The following is a 23041-nucleotide window of genomic DNA, read 5'->3' on the forward strand; positions in this document are numbered from 1 at the left end:
TAGTGGAGGCAGCCAAGAAATGAAGGCTCCTAGTTGGTGGCAACAGTGAGGACCACAGGAGGGGCACTGGGTTAGCTGGTTTGCTTGCCTCCCCTTCTCATGGTGTGGGGTACCACAGCACCCAAACTTTGCTGCCGCAGCACCGAAACAAGCAGTCAAAGCGTTCTTTCATGCTTTGAAGTTCTTGTCAAGAAAAGATTTGAAGTTGAAGTTTCCTTACAGAATTGTAGCCATGTAGCACGGTGTTGTTGTTTTTCTTACTTGCAAGTTTTATTTAGTCCACTGGGTGGCAATGGGGAAATAAGCATGTGTTCCAGCATCAGGATAGGCTTTTAATTCACTTAAATTCATTAGTGGATCTTTCTTTTATGCATGAGACCTCGACCATCAGTCTAGTTGGCTGTAAAGACATATCTCTTCTCCTCTCACTTCCCAGTAAACACCATCCCTCTAATGGAAGGAATTTTAGAGCCACGTGTTACTAGAAAGTTAGAATAACTTGGTGAATAAATGCACAGTTGTCACAGAAAGGGCATGGGAAGGATGTGTGCTTCTGCCTCTTTTTCCAGCACTCCGCGTGCTTCATTAACCTACCTGGTTTCTCAGCTCTCTTGACTTTTATTTTAATGATGAGTGTCTTATGCATCTAGCATGTTTACTCATGTGAAGTTTAAGGTAGCATACTTTTTCAGTAGGTGGAATCCTGTGCTTGTAAGGAGTCAGATGTCTGCCCTGTTATGTGCCCTTTTTCTTGCTTTGCATCAGTCTTGCAGGGAGGGAAAGATAGGTGTCCCATTGTTTTATAGGCTTTCTACTCTGCAATCCTTTTTTGTGGCTTAAAAAAACCCTTTTCCATCCCATTTGAAGAGTGCCACCTGCATAGCACTTTCCTGTGCTATTGGTTCACACGTTTCACAGTCCAGCCTAATGGCCTTGGAGCTTCCTACAGTTTTTGCTTATCTCTGTCTATCACTGGCCAGAAGTAGATAAGACTAGTCTGGCACATGTGGATTGCAGCGATCAAGCATTAGATGCACATTGGGCCATTTTCAAAACTGCTGTTTACCAGTGCTGCATACTTCTCAGAGGTTCTTGCTTCCTGCAAACTTCAAATCAGAATGTTGAAATCTGGCTTATAATGATTTAAATCAAGGGATCACATATTCCTTATTTGCCTTACACTTAGGTCAGATAGAAGATGTGATGATGCTTCTAAACGCTGGCGTGGATCCGAGGATCCGTGATGCACGGTCAAGGTCTGCTATGGATATCTTAAAAAAAAAGAAGAAGTTCAAGGCTATGGATATAATCAACAAGCACATAGACAGACATACGTTATGTCCAGAGGAGCCACCAGGTACTTTATGGGGCAGCTTGCTCAATTCAGTAATAACCATCTCTTGATGAAAAGTGATTCCATGTATCTAGGTTTCTGTAGCCTGCTGCAGGCATAAACCTTAACTGTGATTCAAGGATTTGGGCAGCAGGATTGTGCGTGTTAATTTCCTCTATCCCCCCTCCCCCGTTTTCTTGTGCCTTTGTTGTAGCCTTAATATTTGCTATTCGGGTGTGTTGGTAACACAGAACTGCTATGCCAGTTTTGCCATCAAGATCACTGCCGCGATGAGACCAGCATATATGAGCCAGGGCCTTTGTACAGCTGCCCCTGAGGTTTGTGGGTGCTCCTGACATCTTCTACTACTACTAGTACTACTACTACTACACAGATACTTTGTGAATTGAGGATTCGGCTCCGTAGCTGTATTCTTTTGGGTGCTACGGACAAAATATTTCTTCCATACTTGCATCAGCACAGGGGTGCAGTGTCACATTCTTTCGTCCTCTCCCTTCGCAATCAACACACCCCAGGAAACAAAGCTTCAGGCCAACACTACTTTATTAGTAAACAACACGTTTCTTTACAAATGCAGATTCCAGAAAACTCTCAGACTGCATAGAACCAGCTAATCCCCACATCTGCGAATATCAATAGCGGAGACGAAGTGGAAGTTTGAGAAGTTGCCGGCAGTCTGGGCATGAACTTCACGGCCAGACTTGTTTCGCAGGAATGCCCCTCCCTTAGGGTGGCTCCCTCCTACGTTGGCTTCCATGAGTGGCCAATCTAGCAGAGCATCCGAGCCCTTCCCCTAACTTTCCCCGCTTTGCTCTGTGATGGACCCTAGTGTCCCTCAAGTGACGCCCTTCTCCTCCTCTTCCTCCGAAAACTGAGTTCTCGTGGTGGAGGAATGAGGGAGCAGTTCAGGCTGGGCCACTTGTGTGTCAAGGTCTTGGGAAGAAAGTCTCGCCGTATCTGGGCTCACTAGGGAGGGTGCCTCCGTCTGTTCTTGTTACCATTCTGATTCCGAATCTGAGCTGCCAGACATCTCCACACGCTCAGATTGATTCCTGACATGCAGAACCTGTTTCATACTGAGGGCCGAATTCCATTTGGAAGACGCTCTCGTGTGCCACATTCCAGTGGTAGGCAGGACCCAAGGCAAGGGGGATGGGCTCAAAATAGCAAAAATGCCAGTATATTTTAACTTAAAGCTCTTACTGTCACTAACTAAGACTTAGGAGAAACATTTCAACCTTTTAAAATGAGGAAAAAACTGCACAAAGGCCCCGAAACCACCAAACAGTTGAGGGGGCGGGGAAGGGGGCACAATTCTCTACATTGTGCAGACTTTCTACGGCACATAGGTTGATGTGGGAAGCATTCCTGAAAGTAGAAAGTTTGAAAAACGTTGGTCTATGGAATTAATTATATCTCCCTATTGGAGGTAGAAATGTTGGATCATGTTGGTGACTTCCCCTCTTCTGAGGTGAGGGTGGGCTGCCCTGGGGCTGAGCCTTGATTGGTTACTCGAAGTCTGCCCTGAGTTGCTAGGGCCAGGCCTTGAATAGGAGGCTGAGGAAGAGGCAGGTTGTCTTCCTTTGCCCTGATGGTCCTTGGATTTGCTGGTGGCTGGAAACTATCCTGGAAGAACCATACTTTGGTACATATAGGATAGACTAGCTAGCCTTGTTATTTTGCTTGGGGATGCGCATACAGGCTCTTAGTGTTCCTGGGTCTTCCGTCTGCTGTAATTCAGCTTGTAATTTCCTGTACAACCTACCACCTCTCCCCTTCCTGTCCCCAACTGTCCTTCTCCCGTCAATAAAATTTTATCCAACTTCAAGCTGGTGGGGTTTGTTCTGCATAACTTCAGTGCTAATTTCAGTGCCTACTGGCTTGGGTGGCAGGCTACTGAGTTATTGCGGGAAGTTGTGGCCAGGTTTGGCCTATCCTACCTTGCAGGGTTGTTGGGACTGGTCTCAGCAATCCTTCACATGGCCTTAGTATTGTTACGCCCTTGCACCCCAATTCTCTGAGCAGTGAAAACTCCAGAAGTGCGAGTGTGTACCCAGGGTTCTGCTTTCCTTGGAATGAGGTAACTGGAGACTTATGGCATATTTGTGATTAATGGTTTACACACATATACACATTGATGGAAATTCACTAGAATGTTATGCCATTTTTGTGCTGCATGGTTTATTTATAGAAATATATACAGGTAAACGTAGATGGAAATTCACAGCATAAACTGCTCCAACAGACACTGCATCAGATTTCCAGGGAACGATCAGTGCCAAAGGATTCTTGGAGTAACACAGCTCACTGCTGTTCTATCCAGTCTCACTCCAGCACTGCTGGCTTGTTCCTTTGTTTCCTTCTAACACACAGTTCTGGCTTGCCCCCTTCCCCATTGAGTGGAGGGAATAAGGATGAGTCATCCCCTCCACCCATCACCTGTGCTTTCCTGGGCCATCTTGGCTTTATGGGCTATCAACAGTCCTTTGTCAGGTCTTAAGAGGAAGCACCTCAGGGCCACCCACACGGATAGGTCTATTCACAGAAATTTTAAGAGTCAAGAGTTGGAAAGGATCCCAGGTCACCATTGAGGGCCAACCAGCAGCTCTCCGCCCCAACTTACAACAGTAACCTCTTCTCATCATGGATTCCAAATCAATGAACGACCCCTTCCCAAAATAAAATAAAATATCACAACAGTGCTTTTCCATGTTGTTCAATGCAGGGCAGACAGAAAGCAAAACCTCTGCAGATGCTGTTGCCTTGCTTCAGGATGCTTTTGAGCAGTTCGTGCGGTTTTGCTCCTTGGAAAACGGAGCACGTAGCATCAGTTCACTGAAGCATGAAAAAATCCAGAGGCTTCTGAGACTGCTGTCTGCAGCAAAAGGTATAGTAATAATTGACATAATTATTCAAACAAACATTCCTGCACAAAAATGTTGGTTCTGAGTCGCCAGTGTTTCTCCCTTTAGTTTTTTATGGATTCTCATATTTATTTTTATACTTTTTCAAATGTTTTAACCCAAAATAAGCTTAGTGGCAAGCCACTCTTGCTCAGCCTCAAACTTCCACTCCAATATATGGATAAGTTAGTCTTCTTTGTCTTTAAAAGGTGGTTGTTTGGTTTTCTGTGATAATTTCTTTGAAGTGCTTTGGGCACTCTAAAGCATGGATAAGCAACTTGGTGCCCTCTGGATGTTTTGGACTATAACTCCCATAAACCCCAGTCAGAAGGCCAATGGACAGGTATTATGAGAGTTGTAGTCCAAAACATCTGGAGGGCACCAGGTTGCCAATCCCAACTCCAAAGGATAAATATTATTTCTTAGCCCATATCAACTGCTTTGTCTACCTGTCTTAATCTGCTTTACAAAGCATAAAACCATGACTGTTGCCATTCTGAGCCACTGAATATGGATTTGTCCACTTCCAGGCTTCAGAATATCAGATAAAAAGTCTTCATTGCAAAGCCTTTTGAATCTCCTCTGGGCAACAAAAGTTGTCCAGTTGGATCTTTAAAATGCTGTGAAAAGTGATTTCCTATGAAAGGTAACCAGCTGAGTAGAGGAACTCGAAGAATTGTATCACATCTTTGGTTTATCAAAAGGCGACAGTTTTCAGGCATTGTAGCTCTGGCTTCACTTATGGGCCTTTCACGGCTTGCCAGAAAGTTTGTCGTATCTAGGACTTCTTTCTGATTTACAGTTTGTAGTACATTCATGACAGGAGGGGCCTCAGCTTCCCTTCCACCAAGGGAATCTGAAATGCCAAGGGAGAAACAATGATGTATTCCCACCACCTTGTTCCTGTCTTAAACGAATTGGCAGCTAAAATTTCTCCCCTGCTGTTTTGTATTGTTTAAGAAGACTTTTGTTTTATATTGTCTTAAACGTGTACCTTTCGTAACATATTGTTCTAAATGCTTTGAGGAGCTAGATAAAGTTAGTGTTCTTCGTGATAATGGAAAATTGTATTAAACTTATCTAGTCGGCAACCAATAAGATATAAGAGTTATGGCTTGATATGTGTATTGGATTTGGTTTTGGCAAGGAGTCAGGTGTGAATTAACACAACGTCCTTTATGCTGTTTGTAGTGCTCAGAGACCTATATAGCCCTGTCTGTATATTGGGCATTTTACTGTGGCCATGCTAGAAGCAGATTTCTTCTGGCACACAGCATAGATTAGGGAGGCAGAGTAAGACCTCACAGCTGCATGATCTCATTCTCTGAGATAAGGGTGTTGGTCCTACTCTCCCGTGAGAAACTGAAAGAGAGCCCCTCCTTCTCTTGAGGAGAGTGATTTGTTTTGCAGCCCGTGTTTCTCCTGACAGTTTCTGGAACTGAGGAAAGACACCTATAAGATCCAGCAGGCTTGTTTGCTCTTTGTTCTCACTTTGGGAGGAGGAAAGGCGCCACCTGCCCAGAGACTGTGGGCCCTTGGGACGACAGCCTGTTGCATCCAGGGAACCAATGCAACACCCATTGAGGGGATTGTGATCTACCCATGGAGGGGTGTGTGCAAGCTTTCGGTTGCATTTCTTGTTTATATTTGGCATCCCTAGTACAACCATGTATTCCACAAACTGTATGTCATTGTTTTATACAAGTGGTCTTGTTTTATCTTGGTAACACCAGAACCTGTTCTGACTGGGCCCTGAGTGGATCAGGCTTCCAGATTGATACAGTATGTACATATTAGCTTCTTAATACTGTTCATCTCATTAGAAGCTGGAGGAAGGCCACAGCTTAAGGTGCTACCTGGAGATGTGAAGGCTCATGAAAAAATGGGGTGGAATGTTGTTTCCCCATTTTCCAACAGAAAAATTCAAAATTTTGGTTAATGCTGGAAGGTACGTCTTCCAAACATTTTCTCTTTTGGAATGAATAAAATGATTTTTAAGACAAGGTTTTAGTCACTCAAAATGTTTAGGTAAGACATGTTTTTGTTGTTGTTGTTGTTCAGTCGTTCAGTTGTGTCTGACTCTTCATGACCCCATGGACCATAGCATGCCAGGCCTTCCTGTCCTGTGCTCTCTCCTGGAGCGTGCTCAAGTCCATATTCATTGCATCGGTGATGCTATCTAGCCATCTCATCCTCTGCCGTCCCCTTCTCCTTTTGCCTTCAGTCTTTCCCAGCATCAGGGTCTTTTCCAGAGTTTTCTCTTCGCATTAGGTGGCCAAAATATTTGAGCTTCACCTTCAGTATCTGTCCTTCCAATGAGCACTCAGGGTTGATTTCCTTTAGGATTGACTGATATGACCTCCTTGCAGTCCAGGGGACTGGTAAGAGTCTTCTCCAGCACCACAGTTCGAAAGCATCAATTCTTCGGCGCTCAGCCTTCCTTATAGTCCAGCTCTCACAGCCATACATTACTACTGGGAAAACCATAGCTTTGATTAGACGGACCTTTGTCCGCAAGGTGATGTCTCTTGGGATCTTGGAGCCCAAGAAAATCAAATCTGTCAGTGCTTCCATTTCTTCCCCTTCTATATGCCAGGAAGTGATGGGGCCAGATGCCATGATCTTAGTTTTTTTCATGTTGAGTTTCAAACCAGCTTTTGCACTCTCCTCTTCCACCCTCAAAAAAAGGCTCTTTAGATCCTCTTCGCTTTCTTCCATTAGGGTGGTATCATCTGCGTATCTGAGGTTGTTGATAATTCTCCTGGCAATCTTAATGCCGACCTGTGATTCATCCAATCCGGCGTTTGTCATGATGTACTCTGCATATAAGTTAAATAAGCAGGGTGACAATATGCAGCCTTGTCGTACTCCTTTCCCAATTTTGAACCAATCGGTTGTTCCATGTCCGGTTCTTACTGTTGCTTCTTGACCCTCATACAGGTTTCTCAGGAGACAGGTAAGGTGGTCTGTTACTCCCATCTCTGTAAGAATTTGCCAGAGTTTGTTGTGATCCACACAATCAAAGGCTTTAGCCTAGTCAATGAAGCAGAAATAGACATTTTTCTGGAATTCTCTTGCTTTCTCCATGATCCCGCGAATGTTGACGATTTGATCTCTAGTTCCTCTCCCTCTTCGAAACCCAGCTTGTACTTCCGGAAGTTCTCGGTTCACATACTGCTGAAGCCTAGCTTGTAGGATTTTGAGCATCACCTTGCTGGCATGTGAAATGAGTGCAACTGTACAGTAGTTTGAACACTCTTTGGCGTTGCCCTTCTTTGGAATTGGAATGTAAACTGACCTTTTCCAGTCTTGTGGCCACTGTTGAGTGTTCCAAATTTGTTGGCATATTGAGTGCAGCACTTTAACAGCATCATCTTTTAGGATCTTAAATAGCTCAGCTGGAATGCTGTCATCTCTGCTAGCTTTGTTGTTAGTAATGCTTCCTAAGGCCCAGTTGACTTCACTCTCTAGGATGTCTGGCTCAAGTTCAGTGACCGCACTATCATGGCTATCAAGGGCATTAAGATCTTTCCTGTATAGTTCTTCAGTGTACTCTTGCCACCTCTTCTTAATCTCATCTGCTTCTGTGAGGTCCCTGCCTTCTTTGTCCTTTATCATGCCCGTCTTGGCAGAAAACGTTCCCTTGAGATCTCCGATTTTCTTGAAGAGATCTCTAGTCTTTCCCATTCTGTTGTTTTCCTTGATTTCTTTGCATTGTTCATTTAAGAAGGCCTTGTCTCTTTGCTATTCTATGGAACTCTGCGTTCAGTTGGGTATATCTTCCCCTTTCTCCCTTGCTTTTCGCTTCCCTCCTTTCCTCAGCTACTTGTAAAGCCTCATCAGACAGCCACTTGGCTTTCTTGCATTTCTTTTTCTTTGGGATGGATTTAGTTGCTGCCTCCTGAACAATGTTACGGACCTCCGTCCATAGTTCCTCAGGCACTCTATCAGGTCTAATCCCTTAAATCTATTCCTCACCTCCACTGTATATTCATAAGGGATATGATTTAGAGTATACCTGAATGGTTTAGTGGTTTTCCCTACATTCTTCAGTTTAAGCCAAAATTTTGAAACAAGAAGCTCATGATCTGAGCCACAGTCAGCTCCAGGTCTTGTTTTTACTGACTGTATAGAGCTTCTCCATCTTCGGCTGCAAAGGACATAATCAATCTGATTTCTATATTGACCATCTGCTGATGTCCATGTGTAGAGTCGCCTCTTGTGCTGTTGGAAAAGAGTGTTTGCTATGATCAGCGTGTTCTCTTGGCAAAACTCGATTAGGCTTTGTCCTGCTTCATTTTGTACACCAAGGCCGTGCTTGCCTGTTATCCCGGTGATTTCTTGACTTCCTACTTTTAGCATTCCAATCCCCTATGATGAAGAGGACATTTTTTTTGGTGTTAGTTCTAGAAGGTGTTGTAGGTCTTCATAGAACCGATCAACCTCAGCTTCTTCGGCCTCAGTGGTTGGGGCATAGACTTGAATTACCGTGATGTTGAATGGTTTGCCTTGGATTCGTACTGAGATCATTCTATCGTTTTTGAGATTGTACCCCAGTACTGCTTTTCCCACCCTTTTATTGACTATGAGTGCTACTCCATTTCGTCTAAGGGATTCTTGCCCACAGTAGTAGATATGATGGTCACCTGAATTAAATTCGCCCATGCCTGTCCATTTTAGTTCGCTGATTCCCAAGATGTCGATGTTCCATCTTGCCATCTCATGTTTGACCACCTCCAGCTTACCTTGATTCATTGATCTGACATTCCAGGTTCCTAAACAATATTGTTCTTTACAGCATCGGATTTTCTTTTCACCACCAGACACATCCACAGCTGAGTGTCCTTTCGGCTTTGGCCTAGCCGCTTCACTCTTTCTGGCGCTACTTGGAAATACCCTCTGCTCTTCCCCAGTAGTATATTGGACACCTTCCGACCTGAGGGGCTCATCTTCCGGCGTCATATCTTTTAGCCTTGTCATATGTTCCATGGGGTTTTCTTGGCAAGAATCCTGGAGTGGGTTGCCATTTCCTTCTCCAGTGGACCACATTTTGTCAGAACTCTCCGCCATGACCTGTCGGTCTTGGGTAGCCCTGCACGGCATAGCTTATGGCTTCACTGAGTTACACAAGCCCCTTCGCCACAACAAGGCAGTGATCCATGAAGGGGAAGACATACTATGCATCTTCAACCTACAACATTAAAGAATGAGAATTTCTGGGTATGCTGTAGCTATGTACAACACTCACAGCCAACATACATTTCTGCACCCAGAGGGTGCTGCCATCTTCATGAGAGGAACATATTAGGCCTTCATTGCTGCCTTCTTCTGGTGTCCTTTGATCTAGTTTGGAGATACTAGAAGCAAATATCTTGTGTCTGCCATCCTTTTGACTGGTCGTTCCCTGTGGGTTGAGCTTTGTACCTCTCCCCTCAAACTCCTGTGACATGGACACCCTGGGTAGCATAGGATGCAGTATTTTATAGCATGCATTTGTTCTCCCCCGCCCCCCATAGAAGGTATATAAACAGTTTTGCTTCAACAAAACGAAGGAATTTCTACTTTTGAGGCCACAATCCTATGTGTGCTTACCTGAAGTAAGTCCACTAAACAGACTGGATCTTACTTCTGAGTGCACATGCATCCATAAATGTCATAAATATGCCAAATAGTACAATACTATATGCTAATTTATAAATTATATATTTGTTACCAAATATTCTCCTCTAGACCCATATACAAACTTGCACATGTTCTCAGGACAAGCATTCATACAGGAATCTTTCTCATGTTGGCAATAGTGCATCTTTGGCAAGGCAGAACTCAGTAATCCATACAAATGCAGACACTCGCACATCTACACACACACACACACACACACTCTCTTACTTCATTTATTTATTTAAAATATTACTTGGCCGCCTTTCAGGGCAGAAGCCCTCCCAAGGCAACTTATAGCAATAAAATACATAAAAACAGTTAAAATATTAAAAATGATAAAAGCAATAAAAACAGCAATAAAACTAGCAACAATGTTAACAGCAGTAACAACAACAATAACGGTCATATCAAGAGAAGGCCAAGATAAAATAATATGTTTTCAAGGCCTTTTTTTAAAATATATTTTTATTTATTTTATCTTTATAAATTAAATAAACAGTACCAAAATTGCCAACAATCTAATCAATACTTCAATTTCCCAACAGTACAATATTCTGATGAGGACACCACAATAACAGAGAGAAGAAAAAAGGGGGGGGGAAGGGAAAAGGGAGGAGGAAAGGAAGTGAAGAAAAAAGAAAAATTCCCTCCCCTCCCTCTTCCTCCCCCTCCCCCTCTTCCTCCCCCTTAAAGAATTGAGTTTAAACTCCAACACCCCCCGGCCTCCGATGCCGTTCTATTTTAAAAACTATATAACCTTAACAATCTTACAGTTTAATAAACAACCTTACATTTCTATATCATATCAATCTTATATCAAAGAAACAGATCTAAAATTCATTCCCAAAAGCCTATATTATTAGTAATATAATATATACTATATATATATATATATATATATACACACACACACACACACATATACTATATATACTGTATGTATACACATATACTATATATATAGTATTATATAATAATAAAACTTAATATAAACCTTCAACCATCAATAATATATTTTATACTAGATATATTTATTTTAAAATAAAAAATATAAAGAAAAGCAAGAAAAAATAAAAGGTGAAAGAGAGTAAACCAGTATAAATATAATCATTCATCTTCTGAATTAGCCTGGATCGTGTAGACTAAACACAAACAGTTAACAAAGCTTGTTTAAAGATTCCAGTTCATGGGGTTGTAACAGGAATCTCGCGCATTTTTACATTCAGCCATGCCTCCGCCATTTAGAAACTTCTTCATCTGACCTTCAGACACGATACAAAGTGTAGCAGGATATTTTAAGTAATATTGTAAGTTCATTGTTTTTGCCGTATTTTTTGCTTTGATAAATTGCCTTCTTTTATTCACCACCTCTTTGATGTAGTCTGGAAATAACATAACTTTATCTTGTTTCCAGGAAAGGCTTCCAGCCTCCCTTGCCAAACGCAGGATATAATTCTTTGTGGAGACTCTGCAAATTGAACTGTGATGGTATAGTCAGTCCCTTTCGCATTCGGCACATGAAATGCCTGCTCAATATCAAGTAAATAATCAGATGGGATAGGGAGTATCTCCTGCAAAAGTTTATCCACAAAAATAGGCAATTTTACATCATTAAACAGATTTTTAATCCCAATAATACGTACATTGGATCTTTTTGTGAAGGCCTCCAGTTGAGAAATTCTGTCAAGAGGTATTTTTAAAACAAATTTGAGTCGTAGTTTCATTTCCTGCCACTCAGTCTTCGAACTCATTAATTTTCGTCTCCATTTTTTGCCATGACGCATTAATTAAATCTACAGCTCCTTGCAGGGCAGTGATGGAATTCTGGATTAAATCCAGCCTTTTGACTTGTTCCGTAAATTGCGAAGATAAGGTCTTTATCAGCATAAATAATTCCCCTATGTCTTCTGTTTTCAAAACTTTTGACACAGATGATGCGGGGGGTGTAGATGCCAGCTCCCTTCTCCTCCTCGGTGCATTCATGTTTCTCTCCAACAGATCTTACAGGTCCTCAGATGTTCTCAAATATTGTTAACATTTCTTAAATCATCCCTCAGAGGTTGTTGATATTTCTTGAAGCATATATTATTATGGAACACGTCAGCCCTGTTTTCTCCTATGAAATAGGAGTCTCATCACAGCTTTTTGCATTGGTAAAGCTCTAGGGAGATAATCCAGCCCCCCCACTATCTCGAGGGGGTTACTTTTCTCCAAGATGTTGTCCAGATGCCGCCTTGCCCCCCCTTTAATTCCAGGGGGGAAATGAAAAGGTTTTTCAACCTTTTAAAAAGCTGTTTGAGAAGGCTCCCATGGAGACCCATGGGAAGCTGTCAGAGCGACATCGGTCCCAGCCGGAAGGCCTCAAGGCCTTCTTAAAAGTCTGCAGTGACAGAGCATGGCGGACCTCTGATGGCAGCTTGTTCCAAAGATGTGGAACAAACAATGGGGAATTTATCCAGTTAACAAACTTGAAATATACACTTGGCAATTTGGCTGCATTAGATGGTAGAGCATTCTTCATAAAGATATAAAATCAAGACAGTAGTTAAACCACGCCGCGGACATATGTGCTTCGTCTGAGCTAAAAAGGGCGGAGCTTCTGAGTGCAACAAGGTTGTGGAGGTGGGGAGTAACTAAATCGGAGTCACTAACTGATGGGAAAGGCAAAGAAAGGTTTGCGGTAAGCTTGAGAGAGCGCTGAAGGGGAAAAGGAATTTAGGGAGGCTTGTGTTTTTGAAGGGTGGTGTGCTCAGCCTGATCTTGAAGCACAGTAACAGGGATGGGGTGAGAGGCTAACAATAAACCACATTCACTCTCGGTTACAGTGCTTTCTCCGCTCTGCTCCTGTTTCCTCTCAAAAGAGGGGAGATGGGCTTGCACCCACAGATGCAACGCATGCATGACCACTCTCACAGACAGTTTGGGTCCTCTAAAATTACCACTCTCAACTTGGCCAAATCTTCTGGAAGACTTGGATAAGTAAGGTGGGAAATAAAGAAGAAAGATGAGTGAGCAAACAGGGGTTCCAGCGTTGAAACTCTTGGGTCTCAGCAGGAGCAGTAAAATGTGTCCTTTAAAAAGGAGGGAGAATGAGGACCTCAGCAGCCAGGCTAGGCTTAGTCTGGCCAAAACAAAATGCAGTAGAAGAGTGGCAGAACCGCGGTGGCCTGTACTATTTAGGTTCTTCTTTCCGGGCTTGTCCAAGGGTAGCGGGGACTCCAGGGTTTGTCTGTCTCTTGGAGAGATTGGTTGGAGCTCCTACCAAAATGTGGGTTGTCCAGCTGCTTTAATTTAAGTCTTTTTTCTTAAAGGCACCATGCTTACATCTGTCAGTATCATGGAGGTTGCGGGGCCTACTCTGCCATGAGCAGCCTGCTAACACATTTATGTTGTTAAAATAGCAAAAAAAAAAAGTTTAGGCTTGATAAGGAAGTAGTTATTGCATATATTTCCATTTCCCCCAAAATTTCTGTGTTCCCCTGATATAAGGGGAGGATTCCCCCCCCCCATACCTTAGACATTTATGTAAATTCTACATCTCTATAAAAGTCTGGTTGTAGAAAACCTGGAAATGTTTCAGGAACATATTAGCAAAAAAGGTAATTTAAGGGAGTAAAACTTTAAAGGTGGGGAAATAACAGATTTATTGAAAAATTGTCAAATTTTTATTATGTTTTGGAACAACGAGGTGCAAGACAGTGTACAGATGTATACATTATTGGGGAATTCATGGATATAGAATTGATCCAAAGGGGAAAAAGAAACCTTGGGTTCGATCCAGATTTAGGCTAATTGAAATCAGTGGGACTTGATTAACTTAAGTCTTGTTTATTTCAGTGGGTCCACTCTTTAAATATGACCAAGTCTGGATCCAACCCATTGTTATATATTTATTAACTTAATAAGGATGGGATTTCTTAACCTGGGTTCCATTTGAACCAGAGCATGGAACAGGTGCAAATGTAATGAGCAAAGTCGACATGGAAGTGGGAGGGAGTGTGTATTACTAATGCTGGCGCCTGATTTGCAAAGGATAGTTTGCAGGGAGCCATTGTTAGGTCTCCACTGAGCTATTTACACTAGCAGTGCTGGCACCGCTGCCATCGATAGTGAAAGCTACTGTAACAGTTCCGTAGCAGCTACCGCTAAAACAGCATAACACAAAATTGTCATTTGCAGCGTGGAGGGAGTATGTGTGTTTCAGACAAGTGTCTGAGGTTAGGTTATCTTTGCAGGATATAATAACCTGCTTACTTTTATTTTGTGCAGAAATTCCTGGAAAAATAGTCTGTGACATTCCTCCTGCCTGTGCCAGCAGCTTCGTAAAGCTGTTGCTGAAGAACCAACTGTGGCATGAAGTCCGGTTGCTGCTGACCCAAAAGGCCACAGGCAAGATGAAATTGGGAGGCAGTCTTCTTAAAAACTGCGATCTCTCAGACCTTGACATTGGCACTGTCTTGAAACACCTAGACAAATTGGATGGACGAGTGCAGCTTATAAAATGCTTGATAGAAAGAGGAGGTAAATATTCAGAGTTATTAAAATATTCTAGATTATAAGACTCTATTCTTGACTAAAACAAATGTCTTACAAATGCCTTTTTTGAAATACTCCTGTACCTCCTTTTGCATATCCTGAATATGGCTTGAAAAATTAATGGTGTTGTCTTAAGTAACGAGATACGAATCTACATGAGTAGGGGTTGCCCAAACAAAATCAGTACAGATACCTTGTTTGGAGGGGATATAATGTAGCTCTAATGCTATGGACTGCTTTAGTGCTTCTGTGCAAAGATATTTTGCACAGAAGGCATTTGAGGGCATAACTCTAACATAGATTGCTATAGGAAGATTATGAGGAAGGATTTACTGTAGCACAGAGTTCTGCTGTCTCAGAACGCTCCCACTGAAGTAAATCCACTTTGCACGCACACTCCCAAAGCAGCTCAAGGCATAGTCTTTGTATGCCCACAACCACATTCTGTTCGCCCATGGTGTGAGAGGGTTGCCCAGCTCTATGTTGACTTCTCCTTGACACTGTATCTGGGCCCAGGTCGTAGATACTGTCTCTGTAAGCCAGGGGTGTTGAATCTGAAGCCCATGGGCCTGGTCCGGTCCACCTGGGGGCCCAATCCAGCCCTCTGGGGTTGTCCAGATGGCCAGTTCCCCCTTTTCCCTGACCACCAATTACTTGGTGGTTTCCCGGCTTTTGCTCAGTTTTCTTCCCATTCTAAACAGTTGGAATGCCTCTCTTAAGGTTGGTTACTGGCAGTAAGACATTTAAAGCCCGAAGCGGATTGGGACCTTGATAGCTGAGGGAGCGCCTCTCCCTATATATACCTGCCTGAGGACTGAGATCTGCTGGAGGGGCCCTCCTCTGCATCCCACCAATGTGAGACTTATACTATGGTGGGACATGGGAGAGGGCCTTCTCTGCTCAGGCACCCCAGCTGTGGAATGCCCTCTCTTTGGAGGCCCAATTGGCGCAGACGTTGGTTTCCTTTCGGCACCAAGTTAAAACATGGCTTTTTATCAAAGCCTTTGAGGGCTAAATGCATTCCCTAAAGTAGTACACTGTTTTAACGGTTTTATTGTTTTAGATTTTAATTGCTGTTGGCTTGTTTAATCGTTTAATATGTTTTTAGCTGCTTAAATTATTGTTTTATACTATTTAAATTGATTTTATCTGTACGTGCAATGAGATCTTAATGATATAGGGCGGGATACAAATATTTTAAATAAATGAATCGGAGCTTTAAGCTAAAATATGCTGGGATTTTGACCCGGGCCCCTTTTTCCTTGGCCCTGTCCCCGTTTGCCTTCAGCCCCGCCCACTGCGGCCCCTGAGATCTTCTCTGAAATGGAATTTGGCCCTCGGGTTGAAAGAGGTTCAATACCTCTGCCATAAGCTCTGCCACATCGCCCTTCCTTAGTCTGCATTCAGCTTCAGAGGGATTCATTCTGTAAGGCCAGGAAGGAGAAAGAGAGCCCTGCGTTCATGATTTGTATCTCTGTGGTGTGCTATGAGAGCTGCACTTGCTTGTCATGCTTCCTGATAGCCAAAGGGAGGCTTTATAAGCTGCGTCCTGTGGAACTGCCTGCCTTCAGCTGTCAGGCAAGCACCAACATTGTGTTGCTTTCGGCTCCTCCTGAAGGCATTGTTATTTTGAGAGGCCTTCCCTGAGTGACCAGCTGCGGTTTATTAAGTTCAGTATCTGTTCTTTTAAAATGTTTTAATTGTTTTAATTATGGGGTTTTATTCTTTTATCTTATTCACTGCTCCAAAATCTTTGATGTGGAGCGGTATATAAATAATAATAATATATGCTCTCATAGAGAATCCTTGTAGAGCATTGTGTAAGCCTTTGTGGATGAAACAAGCCATTTGAAATAACCCTTGAATGTTGCTTTCGTTGATCATTCTCCCCAGCCTTGGTAGCATACCATTGCAATCTTTGGGTAATGTTGATCTTTTTCCAAAGCATCACCTGAAGGGACTGGAACCGGCCATGAAAATCCACTTCAGCAGTGCTTAAAAAACGACGACTTTGAGTTGGTATATTTGCTGCTGAAATCCGGTGCAGATCCTTGTCGTATATCCATTGTGGAAGGAGATACTCCTTTGCATGCTGCACTGTCAATCTATTCTGATAAAAAAGGTGAGCCTTTGACTTGAGTAGGTTTGGCTGTTGGTGAAACCATTTATAAACTTAATCATATTTGATTACATTCCCACCACCCTCCCCTTGCCAATGAATTTGCCTCTCACTAATAGAAAGTGGCATGGTATGTAATCAGTTAGAAAGACAATGGGCAAGTTCTGTAGCTCAGTGGTAGAGCACATGGTTTCCATGTGGAAGGACCCAGGTTCAATCTCTAGTTTTGTTTTTTAAAAAATCAGTAAAAAAAAAAAAAGATGGCAGACAGTAGGGCTGAGAAGAATCTGTACCCAAGGCCCTGACAATACTGGGTTACATGACCCATGGTGTGATGGAGTATAAGGCAACTTTGTATGTTCATATTAATCTTTCAAAGATTTAAGCACAAGTCATGATACATTTTTTCTTTCTTGTGTTTTGTTTTGGAAACTTAACTTATTTGGAAGCATTATCTGAATAAAATATGATAAGTTTTAATCGATCCTGGATTGTCTTATGGTTATGGCTGTTTGCTTGAGATGGCTTGTTTGAAGTTGTTTTAGATATATATTCTCTTGTGTATATTGTCTGTTCCTGTGATTTTAACATAAATGGCTTTTAATCTCTGTATACTGTGTTTTTAATGTTTTTAATCTTTGTAAACTGCCCAAAAAACTTTGGCTATTGGCCAGTATAGAAATGTAATAAATAATAAGAAGGGAGAAGTCGTCTCTAGGATCCAACTGAGTGGAGAAGTTTCTCCCATGTTAATTAGGAACAAATGAACCATAGCATCGTGTGGCTGATTATTATAGCTAGAAGTAAAATGGGTACGCAGGGATATTCTATATGCACACTGCAGCCACTGAGACACCTCTTTTTCTCCCTGCCCCCCCCCACCTGCTGCCTGATGAGTCATTCCAGAGCTTTCAAAGTCGTCCACACAGCACAAGAAACTGTGGGTCAAGAGGATTAAAAGAAGAGTCCTGGTTTACACCTAACAATCTCTTTAGATCAAGTTCTGTAGATATTACAGTTTTGTTTTATTTACCTTTTATAAAAAAGCTCTGAACTTACTCTGAGACCTCGAGTAGTAGGATGACCCTGCTTCCTCTCAAAATCTGGGGAGGCGGGGTGGAAATGGCCATTTCTGCCCACATGGATCTCGGGAGCGCTAAACCTCTTCCAGCTGGCCAGTGGGTGATAGGGTGAGTTCATAGAAGGGTTACATTTCACCCAATCACAGGGGAAGGAGCAGAAGTGACAGCTTCAGGGGTTCCAGGGCACACAGTGTCATTTCCGGACACATGGCTTGGACACTTCCAGTCATGCGCAATCACAAAACATGCCGTTTCCAGTCGCCCACAAAATACGTTGTTTCTGGTCACCCACAAAACACGTCATTTGTGGTCACATGACTAGGACGTGGTCTTTGTTTTGGTCACATGATTGAGGACAGGGCGGTCACGTGACTGCATGTTGTCAGAAAATAGGGCCATCCTATCACTACCTGGATTATTCCTTAACTTGGAATGGGGTATGGGGAGGGGCTGTAGTTTAGTGGTAGAGCACCTGGTTTGCATGCAGAAGGTCCCAGGTTCAATCCCTGGCATCTCCAGGTAGGGCTAGGAAAGACTTTTGCTTGTAACCCTGGAAAGCCGCTGCCAGTCAGTGTCGACGATACTGGGCTAGGTGGACTAATGGTCTGATTGAATATGAGGCAGTTTCCTATGTGTGTACTGCTCCACTCTCCCTCGCTTGTTTGTTCTTTGGGGTCAAGGCCTTCTCCAAGTCTGTAAGGATACAACGCTAACCTTGCAGCTAGTAAAGTTGCTGAAACTTTGGGATAATGGATTTGGGGGGGCTTGTAATGATCATTATGAGCCCATATTTTTCTCTCACTTGTATTGAAATGTATACATTAGGAGAAAGGCCATATTTCAGTGGGTAGAGCACCTGCTTTGCGTGCAGAAGGTTCCGGGTTCAATCTCTGGCATCTCCAATAAGGCTGGGAAAGACTCCTGCCTGAAACTCTGGAGAGCCACTGCCATTCAGGGTCCAGTGATCTGACTTGATATGGGGCCATTTCCTATGCCTGCCATGACTTCTGTTAGGCTAGGAAGCTCTGGTAGAATCCTGTAGCTATCCTCTCATTGGAATTAAGGTAACTTGGAGGAGGAGGAGGAGGAGGAGGCGTGAACCACTTTGAGTGTTATTACAGTAGGAGTTTTAAAAAATTGTTTTAATTTTAAGTGACTTTACTTTTAAAAATAAAATTTATCATAAAATTTATGCAAAAACCAAAACCACCTCTTACCTTTGTGTATTTTGTTTTTTTTTCCTTGTAGATGATAATGGCTTCTATATCCTGAAGTACCTTCTAGATTTGTATGTTTCAGATCCATCCACATTTCCACATCTTAATCCCAATAATCAAGACAAGAATGGAAATACAGTAATGCACATTATTTTTCAGAAGAACCCAACCAAGGAGGTTAAGAAAATGTTGGGCCTGCTAGCAAAGTTTGACATTAACTTTAATTTAAAAAATAAAGCTGGCAGGGATGTGCGTCACAAAAAAAAAAAGAATGACCCAGTGCTTATAGCTTGGAATGAAGCTCTGGCCGAGAATAAGAAGAAATCCCGATATGATGCAGTGGGGCAGCCAGATAAAATGCCAAAGTCCACCTCAGTTTGCAACAGGTCACAGTCGAAAAGTTCAAGCTGTTCTTCAGGTGCACATTCATCCAAAATGCCACCTGGAAAACTGCCGTTAGACAAGGAGCCAAAAGTAGGCAGTGTTTCCCATAAATACGAAGAAGCAGAAGATACTGGAGTAAAAAACTCGGCATTTAGGCATATTAATAAGCCGTTGACTCTACGAGACTGTCTTGTGCAAGATATTGCACAGTTAATCCAGAAACATGTATTGGGTGAAGTCGCACCAAAAATGAGTTCAGTGGCATCTGAGGTAACAAAACCATTGTCTACAGCGGCTACGGCTGAAAGTGAAGAGAGTGAACGTCAACAGACCTGTGGCCGTGAGGGGTTGGCTTATAATGTTAGAGAGGATGCTTGCCCAAACAATGGCGATTCAAGGGAGAAGGCCCATGATGAGCACGAGGAGACCAAAGGAGAAGAGGAAGAAGCTGCTGAAGATGATGGGCCATTTCAGGACTTTGAGCCATGCAATCAGGACTTTGATAACATGACATGGGAAATCGAGTGCACATCTGAGATGCTAAAGAAGTTGGGAAACAAAAGCATCCCTCGTTATATGAAGAATAAGGTAATATTCATAATTCAACAGTTGGGGAATGGAGAGTGGACCCAGGGTCTACAAAAGCGGCTGAAACATTTGAAAGGTGACATTCAGCTCTATGAAGCAAAGTTGGACAAAGGGGCAAGGATGCTGTGGGAGCTTGCGATAGACTTTTCTCCTCGTTGCAGTGAGACTGCGGAAAAGATCATAGAGAATGAGCATTCTACTCATCCAACGGAAAAAACTGGGAGAGTTTACACAGAAATCATTCGGATATGGGACATTGTACTGGATCATGGCAAAGTCAACCATGCCATTGACACAATATGTATTGCATACAACCGTGGGCTTTCTTGCATCTTGAGGAAAAAACTCCAAGGTATAAACACAGGCCTGACGTCTTCTAACTTGAAAACACAAAAGCGTATTCCTCGCATTTATGTTGAAGACACCAAGGCAGAAAAATCAAAAGATGATGTCCTTCGTGAATACTTTCCCCCAGCCAGTGCAGTAGAAACTGAATACAATATAATGAAATTTCACAGTTTCAGTACAAACATGGCCCTTAACATCTTAAGTGATATGACGTCCGCTGTTGAATACCCATTCAGAGTGGGTGAGTTGGAATATGCAGTCATTGATTTGAACCCCAAACCACTGGAGCCAATAATCTTAATTGGACGGAGTGGAACAGGAAAGACTACTTGCTGCTTGTACCGCCTTTGGAAAAAATTTCACTGTTATTGGGAGCGAGCAGAATTGGCAGGAGGTCCTTTGCTGGTCAGACAAGTATGGCACAGACTAAAATTTAATATGCAGTTGGGAAGCAAGAGCAGGGAGGAGGAAGATCAGGATGAAAAACAAGATGGCATTGTTGATTCAGCTGAATTGGAATCATCTTTAAGTACAGATAATGAGCAAGAACAGGATGACGAAGAACAGTGCTCTTCAAGTTTAGGAGACTCAGAAATGAATTCAGTGCATGACTGCGATGAGGATGAGGAATGTACTGCAGAAGAATCTGACAAACTGGAACACTTGCATCAGATCTTTGTTACGAAAAACCATGTTCTATGCCAGGAAGTCCAGAAGAACTTCATTGAGCTTAGTAAGTCTTCCAAGGCATCCAGTCACTACAAGCCACTTGAAGCAAATGTTTACAAACTTCAGGATGTTAAAGATGAAAATTTTCCTCTCTTCCTCACATCCCAACAGTTGCTGCTCTTACTTGATGCCTCTATGCCTGAGCCATTTTTTCTTAGGAATGAAGATGGAAGTCTTAAGCGGACCATTGCTGGATGGTCTTCTAAAGAAGATACGGTCATCTCAAATTGGCAAGAGGAAGATGAAGATGTTGATGTGGAAGTAGATTATGATGAGGATGAGAAGGCTGCAGAAGTTTATACAAGAGAGTACGATCCTCGAGTCTTCGTAACTTATGGTATATTTGTTAATGAAATCTGGCCGAAAATGGTAAAAGGCAAATGTTCCTACAACGCAGCATTGGTTTGGAAAGAAATTAAATCTTTTTTGAAAGGGTCATTTGAGGCATTGAGCAGCCACCAAGGCATACTTACAGAGGAAGAATATAAAAAACTAGGCCGAAAGAGATGCCCAAACTTCAAAGAAGATCGTAGTGAAATTTATCAGCTCTTTTGTCTTTACCAGCAAATAAGATCACAAGGAAATTATTTTGATGAGGAAGATGTACTGCACAAGTTGTCTCAACGACTTTCAAAGCTGAGTGATCTACCGTGGTGCATCCATGAACTTTATGGGGATGAAATTCAGGATTTCACTCAGGCAGAACTAGCATTGCTAATGAAATGTATTGATGATCCTAACGCAATGTTCCTGACTGGTGACACTGCGCAGAGCATCATGAAAGGAGTTGCTTTTCGTTTCAGTGACTTGAGATCACTTTTCCACTATGCCAGTAAAAACTCAAATGACAAGCAACAGTGTATTGTTAGAAAGCCAAAAAAGATATATCAGCTTTATCAGAACTACAGATCTCACTCAGGTATTTACATCTTTTTAAGAAGAGTATAGTTATGTATGTGGTTTGAGAACTATTTATTTATTTATTTATTTATTTACAACCCTTGTATCTAAACATCTAAGTAGATTCTGGAGTGGTGACCAATTCCGGAGTGGTGACCAACAAGAGATAAAATGATAAAAAGTTAAAAAGAATAAAACACAATATTAAAATGATTCTTTCCAAAAACAAAAGTGCCAATAAAACTGTGGAAGGGAGGCTTCCTGGAAAAGAGCTGTTTTCAGGAGGCACTGATAACAACATTGCATTGCCACCTGCCTGACCTCCAACGGCTGGGAATTCATAGGAAGGGGGCCGCCACACTGAAGGCTTTTCTCTGAGTGGACTCCAATCAGGCGATGTGGAACCACCAGGAGCATGCCCTCTTATGATCTCAGTTGATCAGGCAGGTTGGTAAGAGATTAGGTTCTCAGGTATTCTGGTCCCTGACCCAGTAGCAAATAGGCAGCCAGTGCAGTTCTCTCAGCAAAAGAATTGCATGCTAAAAAGGGGCAACTCACAATAACTGCTGAGCTGCTGCATTCTGCATTAGCTCCAGCTTCCAGAGCAGCCTGAAGGGTAGCCCCATATAGAACGCATTGCAGTAATCCAATCTTGAAGTTACATCACCTGTTCATGGCCTGTACTGTGGCCAAGGTATCCCTGTCCAGGAGAGGCTGTAGCTGGTGAACCAGCTGAAGCTGGTAAAAGGCATTCCCAGCCCCCATGGCCACTTGGGCCTCCAGCTACAGTGATGGATCTAGGAGTACCCCTAGACTACAAACCTGGTCTTTCATAACGACTGCAACCCCATCCAGAACAGGCAATGAGCCTATCTCCCAGACTCAGGAAGGACTTACCCACATGGCTTCCATCTTTCCAGGATTCAGTTTCAGTTTATTGGCCCTCATCCAGCCCATTACTGTGTTCAGGCACTGATCCAGGACCTGCACAGCCTCACCTGATTCAGATGTCACAGGGAGCTAGAGCTGTGTGTCATCAGTATCCTGATGGCACTTGGCTCCAAATCCCCTAATGCCTGCTTCCAGTGGCTTCATATAGTATTAAGCAACACTGGGGTCAGGATGGTACCCTGTGGAACCCCATAGCTCAATTTCCAAGGGGCGGAGGAATAGTCACCCAGTGTCACTTTCTGAAATTAACCCCGCAACCTAGAATGCAA

General features: G+C 42.8%; 1 protein-coding gene across 6 annotated transcripts in view; it reads left to right on the forward strand.

The window, feature by feature from the left end:
* Positions 1–23041, forward strand: part of TRANK1 (tetratricopeptide repeat and ankyrin repeat containing 1) — a 69167-nt gene that overhangs the window by 17987 nt on the left and 28139 nt on the right. For 5 of the 6 annotated variants that reach the window (XM_084857978.1, XM_084857979.1, XM_084857980.1 and 2 more), the window contains 5 exons: positions 1187–1357; positions 4080–4241; positions 14188–14439; positions 16400–16576; positions 18904–21840. In XM_084857978.1, coding sequence (XP_084714104.1) covers positions 1187–1357; positions 4080–4241; positions 14188–14439; positions 16400–16576; positions 18904–21840 — 3699 coding nt within the window. Of the gene's footprint in view, positions 1–1186; positions 1358–4079; positions 4242–11332; positions 11459–14187; positions 14440–16399; positions 16577–18903; positions 21841–23041 lie in introns of those variants that run through there. The other variant, XM_084857984.1, reaches the window with a different exon arrangement.

Source organism: Heloderma suspectum, chromosome 5, assembly GCF_057233095.1.
Source record: "Heloderma suspectum isolate Gila_16-S chromosome 5, 16-S_ref, whole genome shotgun sequence".
Classification (NCBI taxonomy): domain Eukaryota; kingdom Metazoa; phylum Chordata; class Lepidosauria; order Squamata; family Helodermatidae; genus Heloderma; species Heloderma suspectum.